General features: G+C 52.4%; 8 protein-coding genes across 8 annotated transcripts; 5 read left to right on the plus strand and 3 right to left on the minus strand.

Moving 5' to 3' along the window:
* Positions 1-243: 243 nt before the first annotated feature.
* On the plus strand, positions 244-2,529 carry N7525_009229 (translation initiation factor 2A; the record flags this gene model as incomplete). The annotated part of the gene is given in 6 exon segments (XM_061214645.1): positions 244-336; positions 426-495; positions 548-619; positions 678-1,315; positions 1,371-1,924; positions 1,939-2,529. 6 exon segments carry the CDS (start codon positions 312-314, stop codon positions 2,527-2,529), a joined length of 1,950 nt encoding a protein of 649 aa, XP_061069076.1. The 5' UTR covers positions 244-311.
* Positions 2,530-2,817: 288 nt separating this feature from the next.
* Positions 2,818-8,991, minus strand: N7525_009230 (anaphase promoting complex subunit 1; the record flags this gene model as incomplete). Its single annotated transcript, XM_002563279.2, has 1 exon — positions 2,818-8,991. The coding sequence occupies one exon, from the start codon at positions 8,989-8,991 to the stop codon at positions 2,818-2,820; it is 6,174 nt and encodes a 2,057-aa protein (XP_002563325.2).
* Positions 8,992-9,396: 405 nt separating this feature from the next.
* Positions 9,397-11,397, plus strand: N7525_009231 (uncharacterized protein; the record flags this gene model as incomplete). The annotated part of the gene is made up of 2 exons (XM_002563280.2): positions 9,397-9,455; positions 9,522-11,397. The coding sequence occupies 2 exons, from the start codon at positions 9,397-9,399 to the stop codon at positions 11,395-11,397; spliced, it is 1,935 nt and encodes a 644-aa protein (XP_002563326.2).
* Positions 11,398-11,925: 528 nt separating this feature from the next.
* On the minus strand, positions 11,926-13,284 carry N7525_009232 (RPAP1 family protein; the record flags this gene model as incomplete). Its single annotated transcript, XM_002563281.2, has 1 exon — positions 11,926-13,284. The coding sequence occupies one exon, from the start codon at positions 13,282-13,284 to the stop codon at positions 11,926-11,928; it is 1,359 nt and encodes a 452-aa protein (XP_002563327.2).
* Positions 13,285-14,412: 1,128 nt separating this feature from the next.
* Positions 14,413-16,561, plus strand: N7525_009233 (uncharacterized protein; the record flags this gene model as incomplete). The annotated part of the gene is made up of 2 exons (XM_002563282.2): positions 14,413-16,091; positions 16,141-16,561. 2 exons carry the CDS (start codon positions 14,413-14,415, stop codon positions 16,559-16,561), a joined length of 2,100 nt encoding a protein of 699 aa, XP_002563328.1.
* Positions 16,562-17,650: 1,089 nt separating this feature from the next.
* Positions 17,651-18,742, plus strand: N7525_009234 (uncharacterized protein; the record flags this gene model as incomplete). Its single annotated transcript, XM_061214646.1, has 1 exon — positions 17,651-18,742. The coding sequence occupies one exon, from the start codon at positions 17,651-17,653 to the stop codon at positions 18,740-18,742; it is 1,092 nt and encodes a 363-aa protein (XP_061069077.1).
* Positions 18,743-19,211: 469 nt separating this feature from the next.
* ste7 (MAP kinase kinase Ste7) lies at positions 19,212-21,048 on the minus strand (the record flags this gene model as incomplete). The annotated part of the gene is made up of 4 exons (XM_002563284.2): positions 19,212-19,883; positions 19,940-20,477; positions 20,538-20,695; positions 20,761-21,048. 4 exons carry the CDS (start codon positions 21,046-21,048, stop codon positions 19,212-19,214), a joined length of 1,656 nt encoding a protein of 551 aa, XP_002563330.2.
* Positions 21,049-21,895: 847 nt separating this feature from the next.
* On the plus strand, positions 21,896-26,294 carry spt6 (chromatin-remodeling histone chaperone SPT6; the record flags this gene model as incomplete). The annotated part of the gene is made up of 4 exons (XM_061214647.1): positions 21,896-22,066; positions 22,118-22,279; positions 22,332-25,983; positions 26,044-26,294. The coding sequence occupies 4 exons, from the start codon at positions 21,896-21,898 to the stop codon at positions 26,292-26,294; spliced, it is 4,236 nt and encodes a 1,411-aa protein (XP_061069078.1).
* Between the last annotated feature and the right edge of the window lie 166 nt (positions 26,295-26,460).

Genomic DNA, 26,460 nt, shown 5'->3' on the forward strand with positions numbered 1-26,460 from the left:
CCCGTCCTCTTTTGCTGGCATTGACTTGTCTAGCAGTCTTCTATTCCGACTTGCTGTTTTCACTTGCCCACTCCCACGAATTCCCAATCCGAGAAATACCCCCGAAAAGCCCGTTTCACTTCGCCTTTGTTCAACCCCCCGTTACTTCACCGGGGATCGTTGTTCGTTGTGAGGTTATTTTGGTCTTATAAGTTCGCTTTGTGATTTCGAATTTCTTCGTAGAAGAAATCTATTTTACCTTGTGTTCGGGAAAAGCACTCGATTTCTCTTCTTTTGGTGGATTCATTCTAGACCCGCGAGTTGAAATCAAGATGACCGCTCCTACGCAACTTGCTTGTACGTGTTTTCCTTTCCCTGTCTTTGTTCTCGACTTCGAGTCGCATTCGTCGGCGCGAGTGGATGAATGGTTGCTGATAATCGCACAGTCCGCACGCTCAAGGGCATTAGCATCATGGATGCCGCCCCTGTCTACCAGCCCCTTTCTGGGTTCGAGAAGTATGAATTGAGTCCGATAACAAGCAAGAAATTTCGCTAACTTGTTCCCCAGGCCAGAGGGTAACCTCCGCTGTAGCGCTTACTCGCCGTGTGGCCGGTATTTCGCATGGGCATCACCCGAGAAGTAAGTCGGTTAACCCCCCACTTTCACGTCCAAAATCTAATATTCGTCTCCAACACAGGGTCACCATTATCGACCCTTCCGTGGGCCAAGTCGTTGGAACCATCCCTGCCGATAATGTGTTCGAGCTTGGATTCTCGCCACTCGGCACTTACGTGATCACCTGGCAGCGCACATCTAAGGACGAGAACGGAGACGCCGTCAAGAACTTGAAGGTTTGGCGTGCCATTGAGGCCGGGGACGAACACTCGGTTGTGGGAAGTTTCGTCCAGAAGTCGCAGACCGGTTGGAACTTGCAGTACACTGCTGATGAGCGGTTGTGCGCCCGCACCGTGACCAATGAGGTTCAGTTCTACCAGAGCGACAACCTGTCCACTGTCTGGAACAAGTTGCGCGTGGAGGGAGTGTCGGACTTTGCGCTGTCGCCGGGTCAGACTCAGTCCATTGCCGTGTTCATTCCTGAGCGCAAGGGCCAGCCTGCTCAGGTTAAGGTGTTCATTGTGCCGCAGTTCACCGCGCCTGTGTCGCAGAAGAGTTTCTTCAAGGGCGATAAGGTCCAGCTGAAGTGGAACGCTTCTGGAACTACTTTGATCGTGCTTGCGCAAACTGAGGTGGACCGCACTGGCAAGAGTTACTACGGCGAGACGACTCTGTACTTGCTGAGCGCTAGCGGTGCATTCGACTCGCGCATTGATCTTGGTACGTTTTTTTTTTCTCGCTTTATTACTTGTTGCGGTCAACTGACAATCAACAGATAAGGAGGGCCCTATTCACGATGTTAGCTGGAACTCCAACTCGAAGGAATTCGGTGTTGTATACGGCTATATGCCCGCTAAGACGACCATCTTCAATTTCCGCGGTATACCCAAACACAACTTCCCCCTCGCGCCGCGCAACACTATCCAGTTCTCGCCCCATGGCCGCTTCGTGCTTGTTGCCGGTTTCGGTAACCTGGCGGGACAGATGGACCTCTATGACATGGACAAGAACTACCACAAGATCACCACTGTCGAGGCCTCCAACGCCAGCGTGTGCGCCTGGTCGCCCGACGGACAGTACATCTTGACCGCGACGACCAGCCCCCGCCTGCGCGTCGACAACGGAGTGCGCATCTGGCACGTTAGCGGCGGTCTCACCTATAACGAGGACATGACTGAGCTCTACGACGTCACCTGGCGTCCGCAGAGCATCGAACAGCACCCGCTGGGCGAGCCGCTCACCAAGGTGCCCGCGCCCCACCCCTCCGCCACCGCCTACTTGAGCACGCGCAAGGCCCCCGTCAAGCCAGCAGGTGCCTACCGCCCCCCGGTGCCCGTGGCCAGCTGACCCCGCTCGCATTCAAGCGCGAAGATGAAGGTGGTGCCGCCTTTGTCCGCGACGGCGTGCCCGGCGCCAGCATGAACACCTTCGGCAAGCCCCGCCGCCGTGAGATCCCCGGCGCCGAGCCCTCGGAGGAGTACCTGCCTCCCGGAGCCGCGCCTGGCGGCGGCGTCGCCCTGCCTGCCGAGAACCTGTCCAAGTCCGCGGCGAAGAACAAGAAGAAGCGTGAGGCGGCTAAGAAGGCCAAGGAGGATGGAGCTGATAGCGCTCCTCCTGCCAACGCCCCGACTGGTCCCAGCCCAGACCGCAACCGCAACCGTGGCAAGAATGCTGGAGCCACGAATGGAAACGGTGTGGCCAAGTCTACCCCTGCCCCTGCCCCTGCCCCTGCCCCTGCCCCGGCTCCCGCAGCTGTCGAGGATCCCTCTGCCCAGGATAAGAAGATCCGTGGCCTGCTGAAGAAGATCCGCGCTATTGATGAACTTAAGATGCGTCTTGCCGGTGGTGAGAAGTTGGAGGACACGCAGATGAAGAAAATCCAGACTGAGGATGCGGTGCGGAAGGAGCTTCAGGCTGTCGGGTATGATGGTTGATTGGAATTGAACAGATGAGAATGCGTGATGCTTAACGCTTAACGACGTTGATGCGGATTGCACCCTTGCATGGATATAGTTAGATCGACCTGCATGTATTGCATCTGGTATAGGAGCTGTTCCGATTGACTACAATATCCATATCAATATCAATACCACTCACTATCAATATAAACTTGGAGTTGTAGTGTTACCAGTTTCCCTGGGAATTTATATTGAAGGAAGGAAAGAAACTAGAAAATAAACATAGCATTGGGGCCTTGGTCTCTCTTCGTAATATGAATACAATTATATCTTATTCTCTCCCTCAAGATCTCCAACCTGCACACCCCAAACCTGCCACTTAGCTTCCTCAACGAAGTCTCTCCGTAACCACAGCCCAGACGGCTGACCCTGCGCCGGGGATAATAGCCCTCTACTGGAAAGATGGTCGCGTTCATCGCCAGGCTGAGTACGATCCAGCCAATCAAACAGCAGACGAAGCTGCCAGATTCGATCACGAATTTGGTCCGGATCAGCGCCACGGCCGCGCGCAGATTGCATGATGTTGCGCACGGTATGCGACAGAGCGAGTCTCGCATCGACCGCTGAGGTACGTAGCCAGGGCGGTACAGAGACAAGATCGGTAGTGATGCGCGCGGAGCGCATCGGGAAGGAAGATGGGAGGACGAGGGAGCGCTCTCGGATGTCGAGGTCCTGTAAGGAGGGAAGCTGGAAGACCCAGTCCCAGGGGTTTTGAGATGGAGTCATCGCTGCAGATGGCTTGCCAGTGAGTAGGGCCGTGCGGGTTGGCCATGCCGAGGGTGGGAGGCCCTTGGCTGGGTTTGAGAGGGGACCGGTGGTTGCTGGGAGGATGTCTTGGGCTTCACTGAGGCCGGTCAGGGTGGAGGCGAAGACGGAGGTTGAGGAGCTTGGGCTGTAGGTTGCCTTGCGGCGAAGGTAGACGGATGGGTCGCCGCGGAGGAATTTCTCGCGCAGAGCATCGTTCTGGCTGAAATCTAGAACAAGGGGCCAGTGGTCTGGTCCGCGAATCTCAACACGGGCAATGCTGTTAGGATCTGGCAGTAGACAGGGGGCGCTGACGGTGCGGGTGGTCTCGTCATGAGATGTTATGGTAATGGGGATTGAGATTGGGCGGCGGGTATCAAGGTCACGAGGGACGAGGCATCGTGGTTCAGCAGCCAGAACCCAGAGATGACGGAAGGCCTGGAGGTGACACTTGTTATCAAGGACAGTTGTTGGGAAGATCGGGTAGAATGCGCAGATGAGCGCGGTCACAGCGCGGTTGGATGTGCCAAGTGTGTAGCTGCCTCCTCCGAGGAAGAGTACTCCGATAGCCATGTGCGCCGCCATGTGACTGCCATATGGTGTATCAGTGTCGATTCGACCATGGAGCGAGCGCAGACGCCGAAACAGAGCTAGATCACCCGTGCCAGCCATGACTGCCGCGGCAGATAGGGCCACCACATCTTGACAGTTCCGAACCGAGTTGCGGGCGAGTCTAGCATCGTAGCATCGCACAGGTAGCCGTGAGATGCGGATAAGCTGGTCTAGATAGAACAACAACAGATCCCGGGCCTGTGTTTGTCCCGATCCAGCATGGCGGAGACCGACGGCAAAGCAGAGGCCTGCAATAATATTGAAGAATGGCATATCTTCGCTGCGCAGCCGGCGCACATCCGTGAGACGCGATCTCCCCCGGTAGGCTTCGGGCAGACTCTGGCTGATCCACTCAGCAGTGGGTTTGATACTATCCCACATGATTAAATGTCGTGCCAATGTTCGCAACAGGAACAGATCCGGCCTCACGTAGTCGAAGCGAACAGTGGTATCGGGGATATCAATCTTCTTGGCTAGTACCGAGTCGTTCGTCTTCATGAAGATTATCATGAGGGCAATGGTCGCGCCAGCCGTGGCACGGTCTAGTACATGGGCGATTTCGACGGTCTTGGTGCCCACCGCGATTGACAATAGCCGTTCAACAATGTGCATATCGCGCATGCCCCGCAAATCATCGCCTTTGCCAAGGTTAATGAAACCAAGGGCAAAGCCTGCGGCCAGACGATATCCCTCGTCGCGGAGTTCCTCTCCGGTGGCAGCAGCTTGCTCATCCTGCTCACTGTTTTCGATTTCCGAGAGCATGACCTCGCTCATACGACGATGCTGAGAGCCACAGTAAAGTAAACCGATGCCCATAATTCCAGCTGTCTGAGTCAACGGTGACAGGTTCAACTCAGCTGCTCCAAGTGGAAGCATTCTTGTAACATGTACGGAAAGCAAGCGTGTGATTAGAGTATCCATTGTGCCCATGTACGACGCAGAGAGACCAAGCAGGAGACCAATTGATGTCATGGTATGCTTGGGAGTGAGGTACTTGAAAGCAACCCACTTGGCCAACGATTTAAGATGGCCATTCAGACCCAGAGCCAACAAAAACCCGGCATGCCGGTTGGTAAGATCCTGTGGCTTGTTGAACAAGATCCACGACGTGTCGATGCCCTTCGAAGCCTTGGAGATTGCCAGACCGGTTGATACTCCGTTGTGGAAGAAGGCCCAGCAGACCTTCTCTTCCGAGAACGCAGATTTATCCGCACTGACCGTCACATTGTCCGGCTTCATGACGCACTGCAGGGAAAATGAAGGGATCGGAAGTTTCTCAGTCAAGAGAGGCAATCGGCCACTAAAAGTGAGCATTGCACGACCCGCCGGAGTAGACAGCGTCCGGACTGTCACGAGCTGCACGATTTCTTTTTGCGCCTCTAACAAGTCCGACTCACTCCAGCCAGGTTCGGCTATGCACTCTGCCACCGGTGCTTTGGACTGATTTAGTAGTTTAGCTGCTTCCATAAATCGCTTATCCTCTCGGAATATCAGCCTGGTGACTGAGTATCGGTCAGCCTCTGCAGACGCCTCAAACGCGTTGATGGCATCAATATCCAATGCTGAGCTGCTGATATAATGGAAATCTCGGATGGCATTATGGTTAGGCTGCTGTGGTGCCGCCAATGAATTGGCTTGAGCCGGGTTCATCGACATGTAAAGGTCTTCTCTGTCAATCAGCTCTAGGAGCGTCGCGTTCCAGGAGGTGGAAGCCTCAATCTGACATTGCATAACGGCTTCATAAAGCGGCGCGCTGACGCCTTCTGGGAAACTATCAATGACACTCTTCGTGAACCCCCAACGCTGCAAAAGCTTGATCTTGTCCAAGGATGTCGACACACTGTGAACCTCGGCGAAGAAGCCATTCAGCGCACACGTTCTTGGTGTGATGCTGAAACATTCACGCCACACTCGCCCTTTCCTGGGTGTTCGCTCGGATGCATTCACAATATCAAGGAGAGAAACAAACGGTGTAGGGCTCCGATGAGCAGCAGCACCCATGAGAAATTCGAAGATGGATGGAGGCGGGAAGGGTTCGGCGGGAACCTGTAGCCCAGCGATATGGGTGTTATCCTCAAACTGCCAGCGCTCCATACTGGCCATTTCGGTGCCATAATACGCATCCTCGGTCCATTTCCAGGATTCCCATCCTAGCCAGCCGCCCAATTGTGCGATGACAGGAGCAAGCAAGCCCAGAGGTCTTTGGGACTCATCCGAGTCGCAGGTGGAGAGCTTCTGTTCCTCCCGCAATAGATGCAAGGCCACGAGAACACTGCACAATGCGGTACATCTTGTGTTCTCTGAGAATGCTTCTGAGATAGGGAGGTAGCCGTCGCGGCCAGCAGCCCTGAGGCCTTCGGGACTTTGGAGGAATTCACGACTGAGGGCGATGCACCGGATCAAGTATGAATTCTGGCGATATGTAGACCGACTTGCATTGCCACCTTTGGGTGCATCTCCTGATGCGAGACCCTCAATTGCGTCTTGTTCAACAATCCAGCCCCAGGAACTGTCCATCATCCACGGAGCTACGACACCGGAGGAGCCAGACTCCAGGTCCAGCATGGACTCCCAGCTTTCCAGATCCAAGTGCCCTCCACTGCTCGATCTCAGTAGGCCCTTCTTGCGACGCGCTCGTTTAGGAGTCTGCGTTTGCGGAGGGGTGACGAATGGGGTTGCTAGACTCAACAAGACGATTGTCATGGCGGTCCACTCAATGTTGTTTTCCTCCTTGGCCCGAAGCCATTTCATGACCTCCCACCATGCCACCATGATGCCATCGCCCGCTTTCTCGGACTCGCGCAAGGCAAATTTGCAGATCTTGAGTATTTTCTTCACCAGTTCGTTGCGAGGCTCCATTCGAATTTGGAGCCTGTGGCGTTGTTTATGGGTATCCACAAGGTCGATCTTCCCTCGAGAGCACCCATGATCAAACTTATTGAAGACGAGGTCGGGATCTGCCATGACTCGGTTGACACCACTTTCTCTCGGACGACTCTCGAGTTTGTCGGCAGAGATGCCATCCGGTTCATACAGCTGCAGTGGCAGAGGAACCTCAACTTTGATGGGACTACCCCACAGCGTTTGCAATGATAGTTCACGGTGTCCGCTTTCCGTTTCACTTAGCGAGAGTATTCGAGAAAGGTCCCCATCGGAGATTCTACAAGCATCCAAGACATTTGAGACGTTTTGGATCCTTACCGCACGCACCAGTAACGGACGCTGCTCGGCGGTCTTGGACCCTTTCTTCCGGTACTTGGAGGTTGGTCGGTCGGCCCTCAGATTCACAATAGTTAATTTCTGTGCCTCTTGGTCCATGATGTATACTGCCAGGGAAGCTGTATTGCCTTTGTGGGCGCTTCCAAACTCGGTGGACGCCAATGTAGAAACCTTCAAGCGGCGGGATGCTGCCTCTTTTTGGAAGCTGCCTGAGAATTGGGATGAGAAACTTTCAATCTTGGTTAATATAAGTTCCTCCGGGAGTCCGGATGTCGATTCGCGTAGGGCAATGTTCTCGAACCCGGAAGATAGACTGTTGTTGTTGAGCTCCTCGAGTAGTGTGTCCACTGGGGCATCCAGAAAGCTGCCCGCAGTGCTGTAAATAGACCCTGTGCCTGGAGGTAGAGAGCCTCGAGGGTTGAAACCAAAGCTTCCGCGAGTGCTTGCTCCTCCGATAGACTGCCTGAACCCAGTACCATGAGGCATGGTGCTGGACTGGCTGCCAGTAGCTAGGTCCGAAAAAGTGATACGGTCCTGGCTAGTTGCAAGGTCTGTTCGGGCGAGCAGTGAGCTCACTCGCCTTGATGTTTTGAGGGGAACACCGACATCTCCGAACTCTTGGGCTACTCTCGAAGCCAAGTCGTCTTCAGCATCAGTCTTCCCTTCAGATACCTGAGTGGAAGGCCAGTTGTCGGTCCGAGGGCCAAAGCTCTCTCGGGTTGCTCCAGAGCGAGCGGCCGGTGTTGTCGCGCCAGTCGCCATCCCGAAATGCGAGCTTCGCCTTACTGAGCGGGTACCACCCGTTTCCCGTCTGGTTTTATCTTTCATTGAGCTTCCTGATTCGTCGTCTTTGTAGCGCGCAGTCCAAATCGTATAGATACCTGTAGTTGTGTTGATGGTAACCACTAGGATCAAAGGTCCGCTGTTTTGTCTGCTGGTATCCGAGAGTTCGTCTTTTGGGGAGATATACACAATCTCATCCACATGATCCAACACCTCTAGTCCAGATGGCCTTCCTCTGGTGCTATTAACGCTGCTCTGAAGCCAGCGGGAAGTCTGCGATGTCACAACCAGACCCATCTCGGAATGAGGATTAACGAGAGAGAAAACCCGGGGTAGGTCGGCGATTGAGCTAGCATTTGGCACCCACGAAGGTCCTCCAACAGATGATGATTTCGTCGATGGACGCTTGCTTTTGCTGAGAGAAAATGACTGAGAGGCACCGGGGTCGAATAGCGAAGCAGACATGAAGGAATTCGGCGGCGCAGCCAGTTGTTGACTGCCACCATTCTCATCCTGGACCTTCCTTTGGAAAATAAGACCTCGAGGCGTAGCAAAGACGGAGTCAACCTCAAATGGAAGGGGAATTGTATGGCTATTGCCCGCGACGAAGAATATATGAGCTTGCGATTTGAGGACTACCACCAAAGCCCTGGAAAGAGCCTCATTGGAGTGCTGGGGAGCTACAACCGCCACTCGTGCATCTCCATGTAGATCCAATGTTGAGAAGGGGTCAGTCCGCTTTTGTTTCTGCGCGCCAGTAGCTGCTTCAGGTCGACTCGGAGGCGTGGTTTTAGAGTGTTTCGTGTCTTTCGCTGCAAAGCGAGTGAACAGAGCATGCCGAATCTCTTCTTTCTCAGGGTCCATTCGAAATACTCGCTTCACCATCCCTGCGCGGGACCATACGACACAGTGTTTCGTCCATACTAACTCATCGTCCACAGGGCCAGTCAATCCGCTCTCATCGACGCATAGCGTCCAATTATAATGGTCTTCCGAGGGCTCAGGTGGGAGGATTCCCTCTGCGACTAGATAGGAGACGGCCGAGGGTTCGTGAACGCCCAAAGAGCGAACTGACGCCATGGTGGGCTGATTAGCAGCCGGGGTAGCGATCGTGGTGCGCTGTCACAAACAGTTCTGCAGTTGAAATCGTTGAAATCATTTCCATCGTTCACATGAGTTCAATTAACGGTGCGCCCACAAGACATGCCGAGTGGTTGAATGTCGAAGTTGGAAGACGCGCTGGAACGCGGATTGGATCGACTGTCTTTGCTTTCCCGCCAAAACAACTTCCTTTCTCCATCTACCCAACCCTCCACTCTTCCTACCTTTGACGCTCTTCTCCCTGTTTGCTTTTGTCTAGAAACGGGCATTCAGTTACCAGATCTCACTTTGACTACAAATATTCGACGGTCAATCATCCCTGCGGTGCCCTGTGGCGCCTGTGCTCGAAGCTACCTATAGCTCGACAGCATCGCAACTAGTACAATGCCCTCATTTCCCACTACTCCCTTGGTACGGTCTAGGGAAGATGGCTTGCAGATCAGGTATGGTTAATGCGCTTTGGTCGTGATGCTTGGATTGACGCTGACCTCGTTTTGCAAAATCTTTAGCTATCCGCTCTCCCATCGCATCCACACAGCCAAAGGCTACCCACTCCGAGCTCCGAATGGCTCCTCGGTGATTATTTACGGCTACGATACTGGATTAAAAATTGTGTGGAGAGGAGGAAAAAGGTTCGCAGAACTAAAGCCGACTAGGCCCCAAGCAAAGGCGAAGCCTGTAGGAAACAATGCGGATCCCGATTCAGTCATGATCATTGACTCCGACGACGAAGAGGAACCTGAACCAGCACAAGAAGAGCCCATGGTCGAATTCAACCTGGAGGAGAGCGAGGTTGATCCCGCTGCTCCGTACGAAGAGATTCTGCGACAAATTGATATTCCCCTTGGAAGCCGTGTGCTGGATGTGGCGGTACCTCGAGTCCTCCCCGAGGAAGCTCGCTCGCCTTTAGACCCCTTCCCACCTATCCTGAGAAACACAATCGTTGTGTCTGTAGTTTGTTCCGACCTGTCGACGAAAGTTGTGACTCTGCCCCTTGTGCCTCCTCACCCTACGCAGACGGATCCAAAGAGCTGGCGCATCCAAACCCTCTCTGTCGATGGCGCCACCACTCATCAAGATATTCCACGTGGTGTATCCATCACATTCACCTGTCATGAATTTGAGGATGAGCAAGACCAGCGCAAGTCGCGGGGCCGATTTGGAAACTTTGGTAAATGGGATCTGCTTGTGGCGACGCATTCTGCAGAGGGATGTGGTGCGCTGTTACTGCACCGAATTCCAATCCGCGAGGAATCCTCTTTCCGTCTTGTGGAAGAAGATATCATCTCTCAACGGCGCCTCTTGCCAGCACCTGCACAATCGATTGCCTTTAACCCATCAACATGGCCATCCCTCCGCCATGCCAACCTGCTTGTTGCATTCCACAGCGGATGTGTCAAGATTTATTCCTGCTTTGTCAAAAAGGCCTCCAAGTCCTCACGGCGGGCTTCAATGCCGCAGGAAGATTATGAAGCTATCGACACGGAAGGTCGCTGGCTGATCAGTCTGTACCCCGGCTTTGAGCAAGGAGCCACTGGGCTTCCCCGACGGAAGAGAATCATCGATGCCGACTGGGTGCTAGGCGGCCGAGCAGTGATGGTGCTTCTCGAAGACGGTGAATGGGGCGTATGGGATATTGAAGGCGCCGGTCCTGGTGCTGTTAAGGGCCCGCTGCACCGTCAGACGAGTGTCCAAGGCGTGACTGGCGGTTCATTGACGGCATACGCTGTCTGTGGCCGTATCATGACGCCGCTTTCCAACACCAACTCCGAAACAGAGCAGCGACCCCGGTTCGCGCCTATGACACCGTCCACAAGGCGTGTACGCGAAGATGGCTTGCTGAAGGGATCTATGAGCACAGCAAGTCCGTCCCACCGCGGCCAAATCTCTGTCTTGCAGACAAATCCATCCTCAGATGTGTTGCCGGATGAGTCGATCCTGCTCCGTCACGGCCGCCAGAGCACGGTAATCCCGAGCTTATTGTCTCTGTGGCGCAACGCTGTCAAAGCCACCGGCACTTTTGATTCCTCAAACAGATGCCGCGTTTCTCCTTTCCAGGACGTGAATTTGATGGGCCAGAACTTCCAGGCAATCGGACATCTACCTGCACCGGCACGCCGATCCCGGCAAGCAGAGCGGCAAGCCTTCGATGTACTCGTGGCAGCAGAGCACCAGATCATGATTCTCGCCCCGAAGTTGACAGAATCCGTCGAGGAAAGCCTGCCTGTAGTGAAGCAGGAAGAAACAGAAGAGACCGACCAGCTGATGCTCCGACGGGGCGAGCTGGATGTGGAAGGAATGGGTCGTCTGCTGAATGGTATGGCCAGCGGAAGCGCGTCTATGCGCATGGGCAGCCCTGTGAAGCGGACTCGTGTTTTCGCCTGATCTCAGTCATAGTCTACTAATACCCATACTCCAAGTTTTTCGCTTCTGCTGTTCTCACGTTCTGCTCACTCATAGGATACTATTCGCGCTGTAAGGTGGAGCGCAAGGCGAGATCCATGCCTTGAAATTCCTTCTTCGGAAGCGAATAAGCTCTGTATCAGATGCGATATATCAATGACCATCCCGAAAAGTGCTATGCACGAGCCCTAATATTGCAATTGAATTTTGTGCTGCAATCTTCTATTGCAATTCTCGTATTTGGCTTTGGAGTTCCATCTTCGTCTCTGTTCTACCACGGATATCGATCTGTCTTTTGACGAATCTACATCGACGGCCGCGGTAGACAGAGGAGGGGATGGCTGAAGTTGGATGCGGGTGATCATGGGAATGATGGGACATTTCAGTTAGAAAACGTAGATTTGTATGGGTTACAATTGTACATTATCATGACTTTTTGTACTATATTCATAACAACATTTCTGGTGTTAATTTACTCCTTAACCAAGCATAGTGCGGCAAAGAGCCCAGCTATAGAGACCGATGCTGGCCTTCCTTCAACAACCCACGGTCACCACCACCGCCCTTCTGCCACAACCAGATACCCTCAACTGCCCATGCAGCAGCACTAGCATGACGACCAACACCGGACGCGAGAGGCAAGTTACCGCCCTCCTCACCTTTTGTATTCTTGCTCTTGTCTCTACCCTGAGTCTGACCAGCAGCGCCATCGGCTTCGGCAAGCATACCAGCAACAATGCCCTCCTTTTCAATAACAAACCATAATCCATCGGACAGCTGTCCGCCCCGTTCTCCAAACTCTGCTCGACCGAGACGGAATAAGATCCGACCGATGATCTGCCATGCGATACATCGCTGAGCGGGGAACGTCGAGCGTGACAGAATCGCCAGCTCGGGGATCGTGTAGCCCGCGGCATGCGGATCCTCGCCGTGATGGTGCAAGCCCATGGTTGTTGGGAGGGAGAGGGATGTTTCGGGAGCAAGAATGGTGCCTGTTAGCGAGAAGCGGATTGCGGAGGGCGCCATTGAAATGGCGTTGCTGGCTGGATGGTAGGCCGACGTCGAGTCTGGGTCTTCTTCGTCGGCTGAGAGGGGCTGCAGCCAAGAGAGCGTTGATGGATCCTGGGCTATCTCGGGGAAGTAGTGTGACTGGAGGTCTGATAGGAAAGACGGTGAAGATGGGTCCAGGACTGGCATTGGCGCCGTTGGCTGGGGGAAGTGGAAAGTTTCGATAGTAGCTGGGTCAAGGGAAGGCCGTTCGGAGGCCGGGTGGAGGTCTTCTGGGAGAGAGGGTGGAGCGAGATCTTCATTACGGGGATGCGGCTTGGGTGATGGTTTTGGTATAGAATGAGACTGTGCGCTTGGTGCAGGAACCGGTGCAGACGGAGGAATGTCGAACGAAACTGATTTTTTGGGTTTGGATGTTTCGTCGGCCGCAGGTGCCGGTTCAAATTTAGACTTTTGATCCTCTTCGATGTTTGCTCTGCGTAGGAATCGTTCCAGAAGTCCTGGATCCATCTGTTCCATCAACTCCTCTCGCTCCTGTTGGATCTGCGCGTCCGACATGGCCGCCAGCTGACGGCGGTTCTCTTCGTCGATGGATTTCTTTTCATCTTGGACGGTCGGTTCAGTCGGGGCTGCAGCCGGGGGAGTGGACTGGTTTGCTCGTCGCTGTTTGAAGGAGGAGGGTTTACGCTGGCGAGGGGCAGGGAATCCAGTCGATGATGTCGGCAGTTTAGGAGCGGGGGGAATGGCGGTGGAGGGGGCCCGTTCCTGGATCTCGCCGACGAGAGAGAATGGAGAGGGGACTTCTGGAGCACCAGATTCCTCATCCAGGTCGAGAACGAAGCGTTCACCGCGAAAAGCCATGATGCGTAAATAAGGTGAAGAGAGAAAAAAAAAAGTTATGTCAGCGCGGGGGAGATCCAGGATGCGGCTCCCAAAGCTAAAATGGGGCTGCAGAACAGACTAACCATAATGGGCTAGTGGGAGATGGCGGGTGTGCTAGTCCCAATTGGGTTCCTCACATTGATCCGGAGCATCTATGTTGTATACAGCTCGCATCAATCTTTCTACGCTATATATGATGGGTTGGATACAGATTTTGAGTATTCAAATCAATTGATATAGAAAGAAGAATTGTCTTTATTTCAACCCTTGAGTTAAAAGTCCTTTATGGACATCGAAGTCGATATCTGTCGTACCTATCATAAACTTCCACGGGAATACACAAGCAGGATGAATACTACGATGACCTGTATTATGTATAAAATAATAGAGATAGAAGGTCTAAGCCAGACTTACATATATAAGTCTCAAAATATGGTGAGCACCTGATCTGAAGAACACGAGGACATGTAAATGAAGCCCTGTATCAGGTACGGAGTACAACTTACGGTGTTCTAGGCTAATCCGCTGGAGAGTACTCCGTACGGAGTAATGGATATGAGATTTCCAATACTCAACAATGACCTCAGTAAAAATATAATTCGACAGTATTGTAGATGGCATTAGCACTATGATATCTTCTCTAGGGAGATAGAGATAGTAATTCACCCATATATCCAAGTACTATAAGAGCTTGACAAAATATCAAATTGCAGGTTATCCAGTACTTTGCCTTGTAATGGGCTTTTAATTCCAATCTGCTTGCTTTCTCCCCTTTCTTCCCTTTTCTTTTTTTTCTTTTTCTCTTCTTCTTCTTCTTCTTCTTCTCCCTTTCCTTATTTCTGCTCTCTGTCTTCTCCCGACATTTTCCCCTTCTCCCCTTCTCCCCTTCCGCGTCCCTCTCTTTTTCTGCTTTTCCCGCGTTTTCTTGGTTTCTCTCTTCACCATCTTATCCTTCTTGTGTTCCTCTTCTCCCAATCTCCGTTTGCCGCCCTAATACCGACACGTTTCACCACTCTCATCTCCCATCTGGATTTTGGCCAAATTCCCATCAACTTGTCAATTTTCAATTTTCAATTTCCAATTGTGATTTTTGCTAGTTTGCAAACTATGTCGGATCCTCCTGATATGAGTTTACCCAAACAAGAAGGGCCCATTGACGCCGATGTCAAACCCGACACAGGCGCCCGACGTGCTTCCGGTACCGCCAGGCGGTCGCGTCGTAAAAAGGATGACGACTCCGACAAAAACAAGAAGGACAAGGAACCAAAAGAAGCTAAGGAAAAACCGGCCCGAGCTCCTCGTCGTCAACGAGAGAAATCAAACAACCCGGCTTCTCGGAAAAAGCCCAAACTGGAACCTGCGGAAACGAGGGCCCCGGTAGACGCCCGAAGCCCTCCACACGCCCCTGCAACGCCTCAACCTGCTCAACCAATCCAACCAAATCAAATAGCTCAACCTCCTCAACCTCCTCAACCTCAATCTGCTCCAACTTCATACTCAAGCCCGCACCCCCCTACAGCTCTGGGAGCTTCTTATCAGCTGTCACAACCCTCTCGCCCACAATCGCATTCGCAACCTCCGGTGCCGCAACCACCACCCCAACGAACCAGCGGACAGAACTTCGACCCTATTCGCTCTGCGTTTGACAATCCATCACCAGCACCATCATATAGTCCTCCTGCTCGCGCAATTTCTCCTCGCCATGCTTATCGTGCCAGTGCATCGCCAGCGATCTCAAGTATCATCGACCCGCCAGGCCAGAACTCCCAACCATCATACAACGCGCTTCAACGCTCTTCCTCTGGCCATGTGCCCGGCCTCTCTTCGCCGGGACCGCCTGCAATGGTTGCCACGCCCTCACACCCGTCCTTAGCACCATCGCCCCTTCCTATTTCGTCTGCTTCGCGTGGAGCCATACACATCCCGCAGGCCATGTCGCAGTCCACCCCCTACACCACCCCATACCCACCTACCGAGCAGCGTCCAACACCCTCACAAACTCCTAAACTTGAACCATCTCCGCCGGCAGTGCGCCAACCTCAACCTCCTGCGCAACCCGAGCCCACTGGCCAGCCGACTCCGCCCAGGCAACAACCAACCGAATCAATGGAGGTCGACTCCACGGAGCAGGCCGCACCCAGCGCCAAGAAGGAAAAGAGCACGCCTACTGCCCCGGCGTCAAAGGCCTCATCTCCTAAGCCAACTCGTCCTGCCAAAGAAGCCCCTCAGCTGCCTCAAGGGTCTGGCTTGATCACAAACGCGCTGTTCGGAGGAGATGATTCTGCAAAGTCCCCCGACTCGCGCAGCACGCCCAACATCATCGTTCATGTTCCGCTACAGAAGGGCAACCAGATCGTCAACTTTGCACGTCTTGCAGAAGAGCAATATGGCTTCGCTGCCTTGCACCCTCGTCTGGCCGCCCACAAAGCGCGCATGGCTCGTGTGGCAGCTGCCGGGGCGGCGTTGGAACGAAATGATAAGAATGCCAAGGGAATCTCCGCGGGCGAGAGTGCTGACGAGGACCTGAGTCTCGATGCGGAACGCGATAGTGATATGGATGGCGATGTTCCCATGGGTGGTACAGGGACAGGAACCAACGGTGCGCCCTCGGAGGCTAGCGATGGAAAGAAGAAGCGACGCAGGAAGGTTGAGGAATATGACCGTGATGATCCATTTGTGGATGATACCGAAATGGTGTGGCAGGAGCAGGCTGCTGCCAGCAAGGACGGGTTCTTTGTTTACAGTGGGCCATTGGTTCCGGAAGGAGAAAAGGTCCAGGTGGAACGGTATGTCTACCCACTACCCTCTCACTACGTATTTACTAATTATTTGCAGCGCCGATGGTACGATCAAACGCGGCCGTGGCCGTGGTCGAGGAACAGGTCGGAGTCGGACTGTGACCTCGCACCCACACGTTCCTATTGCAGCTGCTGTGCCAGTCTCCCAAGATACTGGCCTGCCATTGCGTGGACCCGGCTCTCGGGGTGGCACCTCACGTCGTCCGCGAGGCAACAAGAAGGCAGATGGCGGCAGCGACCGCGCTGCTACCACTGCATCCGCTGCCCATGAAAGCCGTGGTGGCCGTGGTGGCGGCACAGGAACCTCTAACCGCGGTGGAACTAACAGCAATCGGGGTGGCAAGTCGTCTATATCAATCCCGATGCCAGATCTTGCTCCTGCGCCATCGACCCAGGGTGTTGCCCATGGACCCCCTGCTCCCAACCCGCTAGCTGGCCCAGAGCTCATGATGAAATAGAGAACATGCTGACTGGTTTGTCATGGTGTTTGTTTGGTGTTCAGAGCTTGATGACTTTGTTTTATTCATTTGCGCTATCATTTTGCTGGGTTTGACTTGCCCCTGTTATATGTTTTCGGTCTCGAGAAACCGTTTGCTTGACGAATGAGCTCTCTATGTATACCTCGGTTATGTTATTACGGTTGAATATATCGCTTTCAGCCATTCAAGAGTCCATGCTTTCAATGAAACACTCTGTCCTACACCATCCTTAGCCTCAGGTATTAAGTCTGCTGTAGCGTTATCTGTTTCGTTGATTCTCTCTATAAGACAGTAGTGTTTCATGTTTTATGTTATGAAACAAGTCGATTGTACAGCTCATGAAGTAAACAGGGGCCTAAATAAATATGTTACATACAAAATGTACAAGAACCAATACACAGGAGAGGCGGTATTCAACGATATATCCACTGATCTGTTCTATATTTATCTTGTCATGGTGGTTACTACGTAACTAGTCCTTGTGTTATAGACTTGGCCCCCAGCCTCGAGCCGCCTTCACACCATAGAGTTAACCAATAAGTACAGAGAACAGAAAGGGAACATGCTCATTCGCTATAAAGAAGCGCCAGTTGAAACGGTTGAACTAATTGCTGCGCCCGTAGCGCTTTGCTTTTATATACAGATCCCCGCGCAAGATCAACATGGCAGCCACTCGACTTGAGAGCCATTCGCAGAATGCAGATATTTCACAGCAATTGTACACATCCTCCGGGGACTGCAGGCTTTGTTACCTCGCCAAATACTCGAGGGACTCTAGATATTGTCTGGTCTTGCCTCAGCGTGATAGGCCTCTGCACTTGGTCGATTCTCCATCTCAATGTCCCAATCCAGTCGACACCATCCAAGAAACGTCAGAGGTATCTGCGAACGCTTTGGCGGTTCTCCAATAAGCTCAAATGGATGATGATCAATATCCTCGCCCCAGAGTGGGTATTCGGGATGGCCTGCAGTGATATGTGCTCTGTCAGGATACTCAAGGCTCGCTTCGCAGAGTATCAAGACAAAGATGGCGTCCCGTGGTCTGACTCCCATATACACTATGCCAACATGGGTGGATTCCCTATTCAATTTGCGGACTCCGATCCTGTAACCGATACTCAAGAGATACCCTCTATCGCAGATCTCCCAAAGGGAATACGAACACCACAGATGCTTCAGAAGTCAATGCAGAGGATCTCGAATGCGATTGGCAAAATCGACTGGGCATTGGATAGATCCAACATTCTTACCATCGAGAAAGCAAACACCATGGTTTCTCAGGGCTACCGAAAGGAAGAAGGGATATTCAACATGCCATACACAGATTGGGTTAGAAACCTCACTCTTCTTTGTGGTAATCTGTGGGTGGTAGACGCCAACCAGCTTCTTCTTGCCCGTGAGCTTGGAATCATCGAAAAACTGCCCTATGTGTCGCATGATTCCCTGGATGACCATAGCAATGGCGATCTCGTGGTCAAGATGTTAGCATTACTTCAGATTTCGTGGGTGTTCATCCAATTGGGTGTGCGACTAAGCCGAAACCTCCCAACAAGCCAGCTCGAGATTTTCACCTTGTCTTTCGCAATTTGCTCCTCAATCACGTATATCACGTTGATCAATAAGCCCCAAGATGTCCGAACATCATATACTATCAAAGCTGTCAGGCATCCCTCCGCAGAAGACTTGATCTATATGGCCAATGCTGGCCCGCTGGGCTCCGGTCCCAAATACAGCGTCTGGATCCCCAATGATGCAACCCACAGAGATGTGCTAAAGAAAGAACCGGGACATGTGGTGAGTATGGCTTGCTTGTTTGCTCTGCTTCTGTTTGGTGCTGCCCATTGCGTAGCATGGAACTTTGAGTTTCCTACAGCCCTGGAGAGACTATTCTGGCGCCTGAGCTCGGTTGTAACGGGTGTTGCTATGCCATTTGGCTATCTACTTGATCAAATCCTGGGCCCGGTTTGGTTGAAGGTGATTAAGGCGGAAAGCCAACCAAAGATACTAGAATTGGTTGAGAGAGCTTTGATGGTCCTCATCGTGGTCGTGTTTGTTCTGGCGAGACTGTTTATAGCAGTCGAGGTCGTTCGCTCATTGGCCTTTCTTCCCCCAGGTGCGCTTATAAGTACCTGGACAGCGAATATCCCACATGTTGGTTGAGTGCGGAATTGAAATCTATATTGATATAAGTGATGTATTGAAAAGATTTATCGAAGGGACGCATATCCACATGTTTCTACCGGAGTTTGAAAGAGTATGAAATTGCACTTGTTTATGTACGCCGTGTAATGCAGGAAGACATCCCAGCAGATAAAGAGTCAGAAATGAAATAGGGTTCGTTGCCAGATATTTCAATCGAAGCAGAGTCTTGAGAAGCAAAAAAGGAGAAAATAGAAAGAGAGAGAGAAGAGATGCTCATAGATAGAAGGAAAAAGAGGTGCTGTTAGGGCCTGTCTCGGCTTCCTTTTTGCTCCATCAAGGCCAATATGACAGAACAACATAGCCGGCAAGGAGATAGCACAAGTCCACAATCCTCAAAGCCGATTGTGCACGTTCATCTGGACATAGACACAATGAAAAGGAAATAGCACGGATATGTACCAGAGTACATTGTCTATCCATTATCCAATTACCGGGGCGTAGTTCCTGGTTGGATGCGCCAGTTTCCACCCGTTGAAACAGGCGGTGGGGGAGGCGGGCCAGTCGGAGGCGCGGCGCGGATAGGCATCGTCGTGGAGTGCAGGTTCGTACGGGGATTGGAGTTGTTGGAGCTGGCGGAGCGAGGACTCATGAACGGGTGAGATGGGGCATCGATAGCAGAAGCAGGCTCGTTGAGGTGCTGGCGCATCGCGCGACGACCGGATCGGCTGTTATCGTCATTTGATTCCAGCGAGAGGTGCTCCAGTGAGGGGGGTGGTGGAGACCGCGTGGTTCGGGACGAGGACGACGAGTAGTATTGAGGCTGGGGCTGGGATTGGGGGTAGTAACGGTGGCTGGATGGGACCTCGTTGGCGATCTTTAGAGGGATGTCGCCTGACACTGGGTTTGACGGGAATGGTGGTTGCTGTGGGGTTCGTGTTGGCTTGCTGATGAGAGGGGGTTTGCCGATAGTGGCTGATGTGGGAGCTGCAGCGGGAGATGAAGTCGAGTTTGAAGATGGCGTCGAGCCCTCTCTAGAGAGTGATGTCGGTATTGGTGGTCCCAGGTAGGATTTGCGCTTTTGTTGGTCCATCATGCTCGTTGCCCATCCTTCGAGGTTGACTGGTGTGCGCTTCGCGGCCTGCAAGAAGGCATCTTTGTCCTGGAAGGAGTTAGTGCACGTGAAAAAGTGCAGGTTCAAAAGAGAGATAAACGTACATAAAGCTCTCGTGGGGTTGGGCGCTCCTCGGGTTTCTTCAAGAGGCACTTCCCAACGAAGTCATGTAGGATAGGCGGGAAGGCATCACTCTTGGGCAACTTGGGCGCTGTTTCGTGCACAATTTGTTGGAGTAGATCCAAGATTCCCATCGGCCCTGCGCTAGCACGGTTTCCGGCAGCAGAGTCGGAGTGATCGAAGGGGAACTTTCCAACAGCCAGCTCCATGACCGTCAAGCCCACGCTCCACACGTCGGACCGGACCGTATAGGCACCTCCCTGAATTCGCTCGGGAGCCATGTATGTAGAAGTGCCAACGAATGTATCGGCAATCGAGTTAACTGTCTCGGTAGCAACGCCAAAGTCACAGAGCTTGATGTTGCCGCGGGAGTTGAGTAAGATATTGGACGGCTTGATATCACGGTGCATGATGCGGTGGGTTTCATATAAGTAGACGAGACCAGCTAAGACGGACTCAGTGATCTTTCCTAGTACATCGACTCGAACAGGGCCAAAATCTTTAGAAACACGGTCGAGAGATCTGATTGCCCGTCAGCTATATCCTCTTTGTTTCCCATATCAGTCCACCTATTCCACCTACCCGAGATCCATATATTCCATGCATAGCACAATATCTCTCGCTTCGTTTTGAAATGCACCATAGAAAGTGACAATATTGGGGCAATTGCAGTCGTGTCCGACTCGAAGTTCTCGTAGAATCTGTTTCCGCACGTTCTCTTTGGCCTCCACACGGATAATCTGCGGGGGGGACGAGGAAATTAGAGCTGACCAACAAATATAAACACACAGTACACAATACACACCTTTCGAGCCATCACCACCTTGGTGGATGCGTGCATCACCTTGGAAACAGTACCTCCATTTCCAGCGCCAAGTTCCTTCAATGTGACCAGATCTTCACTGCGAAGATCGAGGCGAAACTCCAGTCCGATCTCGAGCGTATCTGTGGTATTGACCTCGCTACTCCCAACAGGCCCAGGGGCCTGTGCATCGCCGTCGGTAGTGTTGGAGGTGGGTTTAGGGGCTGCATTGAGAGCAAGACCTTTGACATTCTTGCGTTTCAACGTCCGAGCCTGGAACTGGTCCGCCATGGCGCTTGGTTGGAGTTGGAGTTGCACAAGGGGAAAGTTGTGAAAGAAAGAGAATGAAGAGCCCAGCGGACTGAATGATATCAAGCCCGCGTTATCCAAGGCGATGGGATCAGAGTGGTCAGAACGAACCCCCGAGCTAACAGCGGGGAAGTCGATATCACCTTGCGATGTTCTTGGCGATGCTGATTGGGCCTTGCGGGCGCGTCGATTCGACCAACTATGACCAAAATGTGCCGGTCGGCGCCAAACAGATGTATGTTGGGCTTTTTTTTCTACGAGTATTATGGGAGGAACGAAAATGAGAGATGTTCTTGAAGAACTATGAAGGCCACTACAATGAAACAACAGGTGTTTCGGGGGTTCCACCAGTCTTTTGGGCGAGCTTTGGGTACTTGTGGCTTTACACAAATTTATGGGTGATAAATTTTCAAATTTGCACATATTCGATAGTATACGACAGTCTCGGCCCTACATTAATAGTATAAAACGATATGCATATTGAGGATCTGACCAGGGCATCGTTGAATGTCCAATGTCCGAAGCACACACAAAAGATCATGGCACGTGACATGACCGGGTCAAGCCACAGTTAGATTACTTCAATAGGATTAGCGTCTAGCCACACCAGCACTAGCCAATCACCGCCACCCGCATCCTCTCCTCGCCGATGGCCGTGATTCTTCCTCTTGACAACTATTGCTTCAATTTCACCCTCCCTGTTTCACCTTTGACCGTCTCTTAACGAGCTGGGTACTACCTGGTGTCGCATCTGCGCTATTGCATCTTGAATCTTTCATCCGATACCGCATTCTCCACGGTCCCTAGCAATAGGGATCTTTAGTTCAAGATGAGCCTTCGCGACCTGATCGAGGGTGAGGCGGTCATGGATGACGAAGATGAGGAAGTTGCGGACGACTACGATGCCGAGGGCCGCCCGGATCCACATACCAAAAGCCACTACAATGACTCGAGCGAGGAGGAAGACGAAGAAGAAGATGACGAGGAAGCTGCTCGCGCCGTCAGTGTCGACCTTTCACCCGGTCTTATTTCTTTGCTGACAAACTATTAGGTCCGCGAAGGTTTCATTGTCGATGAGGATGAAGAAGATGAACGTGCCGCTCGCAAACACAGGAAACGTCCACGCGCTGCTCGCGAAGAAGAGCACCTTGATGAAGAAGATCTGGAGCTCATTGGACATGGTCCAAGTCAACATCGTGGACCAGCCACTGAGGTATGTAAGCTCCAGTTCATCACTCGACAAGCTTCTGATGCTCTGATATTAGTCAAAGTTTAAGCGCTTGAAGCGAGGCAAAGATCGCGAGAGCCACCAACCGTCTCATGGTGTCGATGACATTTTCAACTCGGACGAAGAGGAGGAAGCGCAACAGTATGCTAGGCCAGGCCAGCGCCGAGGTCTGCGCGATGAGATGGACGACTTTATTGAAGAGGATACCTTCTCCGACGATGAGGTCCAGCGCGAACGGGATGACCTTGGGGTTGCGCCTGCCTCCAGAGTCAACAAGACCGGTTTGATTCCGACTGATACTTCGGGCTTGGATGAAAATGCACTTGAGGATATGCGCGCTGCATTCGGTGATGGCACAGAGTACGATTTCGCACTGCAAATGGAAGACCAAGAAGAGGCCGACAAACAAACCGAAGAACGTCACCTAGACTTGAAGGACGTCTTCGAACCATCCGAGCTGGCCGAGAGGATGCTGACGGAGGATGATAACGAAATTCGTCTCCTCGATGAACCCGAACGCCATCAGGTTGCTCGCAAACCCTATAAGCATGTGACATTGTCCGAGGATCAGTTCCGGGAGGAGGCAGTCTGGATCTCAAACTTGATGTTGCTCAAGAAGCGCATGGATCCCGAACTGCGTGAACCATTCCAGCGGTCCGTCGCTAAGATGTTGGAATTCCTGATCACGGACGATTGGGAAGTGCCCTTCATTTTCCAGCATCGCAAAGACTACATGATTCATGCTGTCAAAGATATGGCTAATGGCGCTGATGCTGGCGACGATTCTGCCCAATACAGTATCCGCGCCGAGAAACTCCTCAATATGACCGATCTATGGGATATCTTCGACCATGATCTGAAATTCCGCGCTTTGATCGACAAGCGTGGTACAATTCAAAAGACATACGACAACCTGCAAAGTATCTTCAACGTGACTGATTCCAACGTCGAGGATCAGCTTTTTGCGGCCGCGACCATGGAGGAACTCCAAGATGTGCAGGACTATATCCATTTCCAGTACTCCTCACAGCTACGTGACCTCAACCAGGTCAATGGCGAGGCCAATGGAGAAACCCAACGCCGAAAAGCCACTGGCAGGTCTTTCTTCGAGCGGGTTCGAAACGGCAAGGCTTATGGCTTTGTGCGTGCTTTTGGCATCACTGCAGATGCGTTTGCTCAGAATGCCTCAAAGGAGGGTCGCCGGCAATACACCGAAGATCCCACAGAGCAGCCCGAAGATTTGGCAGATCAGTTTGTCGACAACGACTTTTCCAACAGTTCACATGTTCTCAAAGCCGCTAAGTCGATGTTCGCCGAAGAGCTTACCGTCAGCCCCAAGATGCGCAAGGTAATGCGACAGGCATACTACATGAACGGAGTCGTCGATTGCTTCCGCACAGAGAAAGGACTTCGCCGGATCGATGAGCAGCACCCCTACGCCGAATTCAAATATCTGCGGAACCAGCAGCTAAGCGATATTGCCCGTCGCCCAGAGATGTTCTTGCGTATGCTCAAGGCCGAGGAAGAAGGTCTCGTTGATGTTCGGGTGCGGTTTGAAAACTTTGACCAGTTCCGCACACGTCTCTATGCCGATATTGAGTCAGACAACTACAGTGAGCTTGCTGACGCTTGGAACCGTGTTCGCCGTGAGGTGTTGGATCTGGCTCTGGGGAAACTGGAGAAGTTGATCAATCGCAGTGTAAAGGAAAACATTCGACAGGAATGTGAGAACCATGTGGCCAAGGAGTGCCGCGAAGCGTTCTCGCAACGTCTCGATCAGGCCCCTTACAAACCCAAGGGCATGGTCCTGGGCACAGTGCCCCGTGTTCTCACTCTATCCACCGGATCTGGTCAGGTGGGCCGGGACCCCATTCACTGGGCTTACACGGAAGAAGATGGCCGCGTCTTGGAGAATGGAAAGTTCATTGATCTTTCGGTAGGAGATGAGAGCCGTGGCATTGCAGACGGTGATAACCTGGCCGCTTTTGTGGATCTGGTTGATCGTCGTCGACCGGATGTCATCGGTGTTTCAGGTATGACACCCGAGACGCGTCGCCTTTACAAGCTTCTATCCGAAATTGTCGACCAAAAAGACCTCCGTGGTGCATCCTACACAAATGAGCACGATGAGGAGATCAGCGATACCTTAGAGGTGGTCATTGTCAATGATGAGGTTGCCCGGTTATACCACAACAGCCCTCGCGCTAGAAGTGACAATCCAGGCTTTGGACCTTTGACCCATTACTGTGTGGCTCTAGGCCGGTACTTGCAGAGCCCGCTCAAGGAATATGCGTCCTTGGGCCGTGACATTGTGTCCATCCAGTTCAAGCCAGGCCAGCAACTAGTCTCCCAGGACCTGCTTCTCAAGCAGCTGGAAACCGCCCTGGTGGACATGGTCAACTTGGTCGGCGTTGATCTCAACGAAGCAGTGGCCGACACGGCGACAGCTAATCTCTTGCCGTACGTCTGCGGCCTTGGTCCCCGAAAGGCGGCCCATTTGCTCAAGATTGTCAATATGAACGGTGGGATCGTTAACAACCGGGTGGAATTGCTTGGTGTCAACGCGACATACCCGGCTATGGGTGTCAAAGTTTGGAACAACTGTGCTAGTTTCGTCTACATCGACTTCGAGAACGCTGATCCCGATGCTGATCCGCTGGATAACACCCGTGTTCATCCCGAAGACTACGATATCGCGCGCAAGATGGCTGCTGATGCATTGGAGTTGGACGAGGAAGATATCAAGGCCGAGACTGATGAGAACGGCACTGGTGCTATCATGCGGAAGCTGTTCCGGGAAGAGGCACAAGACCGTGTCAATGACCTTATTCTGGAGGAGTACGCAGAGCAGCTCGAGAAAAACCTTAACCAGCGTAAGCGTGCCACCCTTGAGACGATCCGAGCCGAGTTACAACAACCATACGAGGAATTGCGCAAGCACTATGTCTTCCTCAGCACCGATGATATATTCACAATGCTCACTGGCGAGACGCCCGACTCTTTAACACCTGGTATGGTGGTGCCTATTGCCATCAAGCGGGTATTTGAGGATCACATCGAGGCCAAACTGGATTGTGGAGTTGATGTTCTTGTGGCCGAGACCGAACTCGGTGTGCCCTACGACGTTCCTGTACGCAACGCATACCAAGTCCACCAGACAGTCCCGGCCAAGATCTTGTTCTTGAACCGCAAGGGTTTCTCTTGCAATGTCTCTCTACGCGAGGATCAAGTTAGTCACCCATCTCGTCGGAGCCAGGATCATGGCTTCGGGGATTGGGACGAACAGCAGGAGCGAGCCGACAAGGAATCGTTGCAGGAGAAGACGCAGCGTGGAGGCCAAGCCATGCGTGTCATTAAGCACCCCCTTTTCCGGCCGTTCAACTCCACCCAGGCAGAGGAGTTCCTAGGCTCTCAAAGCCCAGGTGACGTTGTTATTCGCCCGTCCTCCCGAGGCCACGATCACCTAGCTGTCACTTGGAAGGTGGCGCAAGGTGTGTACCAGCACATTGATGTTCTGGAGCTGGACAAAGAGAACGAGTTCTCTGTCGGTCGTGTCCTCAAGGTCGGCGGTCGGTATACCTACAGCGACCTGGATGACCTGATCGTCAATCACGTCAAAGCGATGGCCAAGAAGGTGGGCGAGATGATGTTCCACGAGAAATTCCAAGAAGGCAGCAAGACCGAGACAGGTATGTTTTTGGCGATTCATCCAACTGTCATTCAACCAGCATCTAACTAACATCCAATAGATCAATGGCTTGAGACTTATACTAAGGCCAACCCTCGCCGCTCGGCATATGCATTCTGCATTAATGCCAAATACCCCGGTTACTTTTATCTTTGCTTCAAGGCAGGCGAACATGCGCGACTTCAGAACTGGCCGGTCAAGGTGATTCCACAGGGTTACGAACTGCAGAAGAACCCCTACCCGGACATGAATGCTCTATGCAACGGCTTTAAGCTGATGTTCAGCAACATGAGCAAGGGCGGCCGGAGATGAGTGGTCATCGTCTGTACAGTGTACTATCTATTCTAAAAAGCTCCCAAAATCCCAGGAAAAGATGGGACGGCATTTCCTACTTTCTTTCGTCTTTTTTTTTTTTTTTTTTTTTTTTAAATTTGATACACCATTGGCATCGGGCATGTAAAATTAACAATGAATTCCA

This window comes from Penicillium rubens, assembly GCF_028828025.1.
Source record: "Penicillium rubens strain IBT 27055 chromosome Unknown utg000003l_segment0_segment0, whole genome shotgun sequence".
Classification (NCBI taxonomy): Eukaryota; Fungi; Ascomycota; class Eurotiomycetes; order Eurotiales; family Aspergillaceae; genus Penicillium; species Penicillium rubens.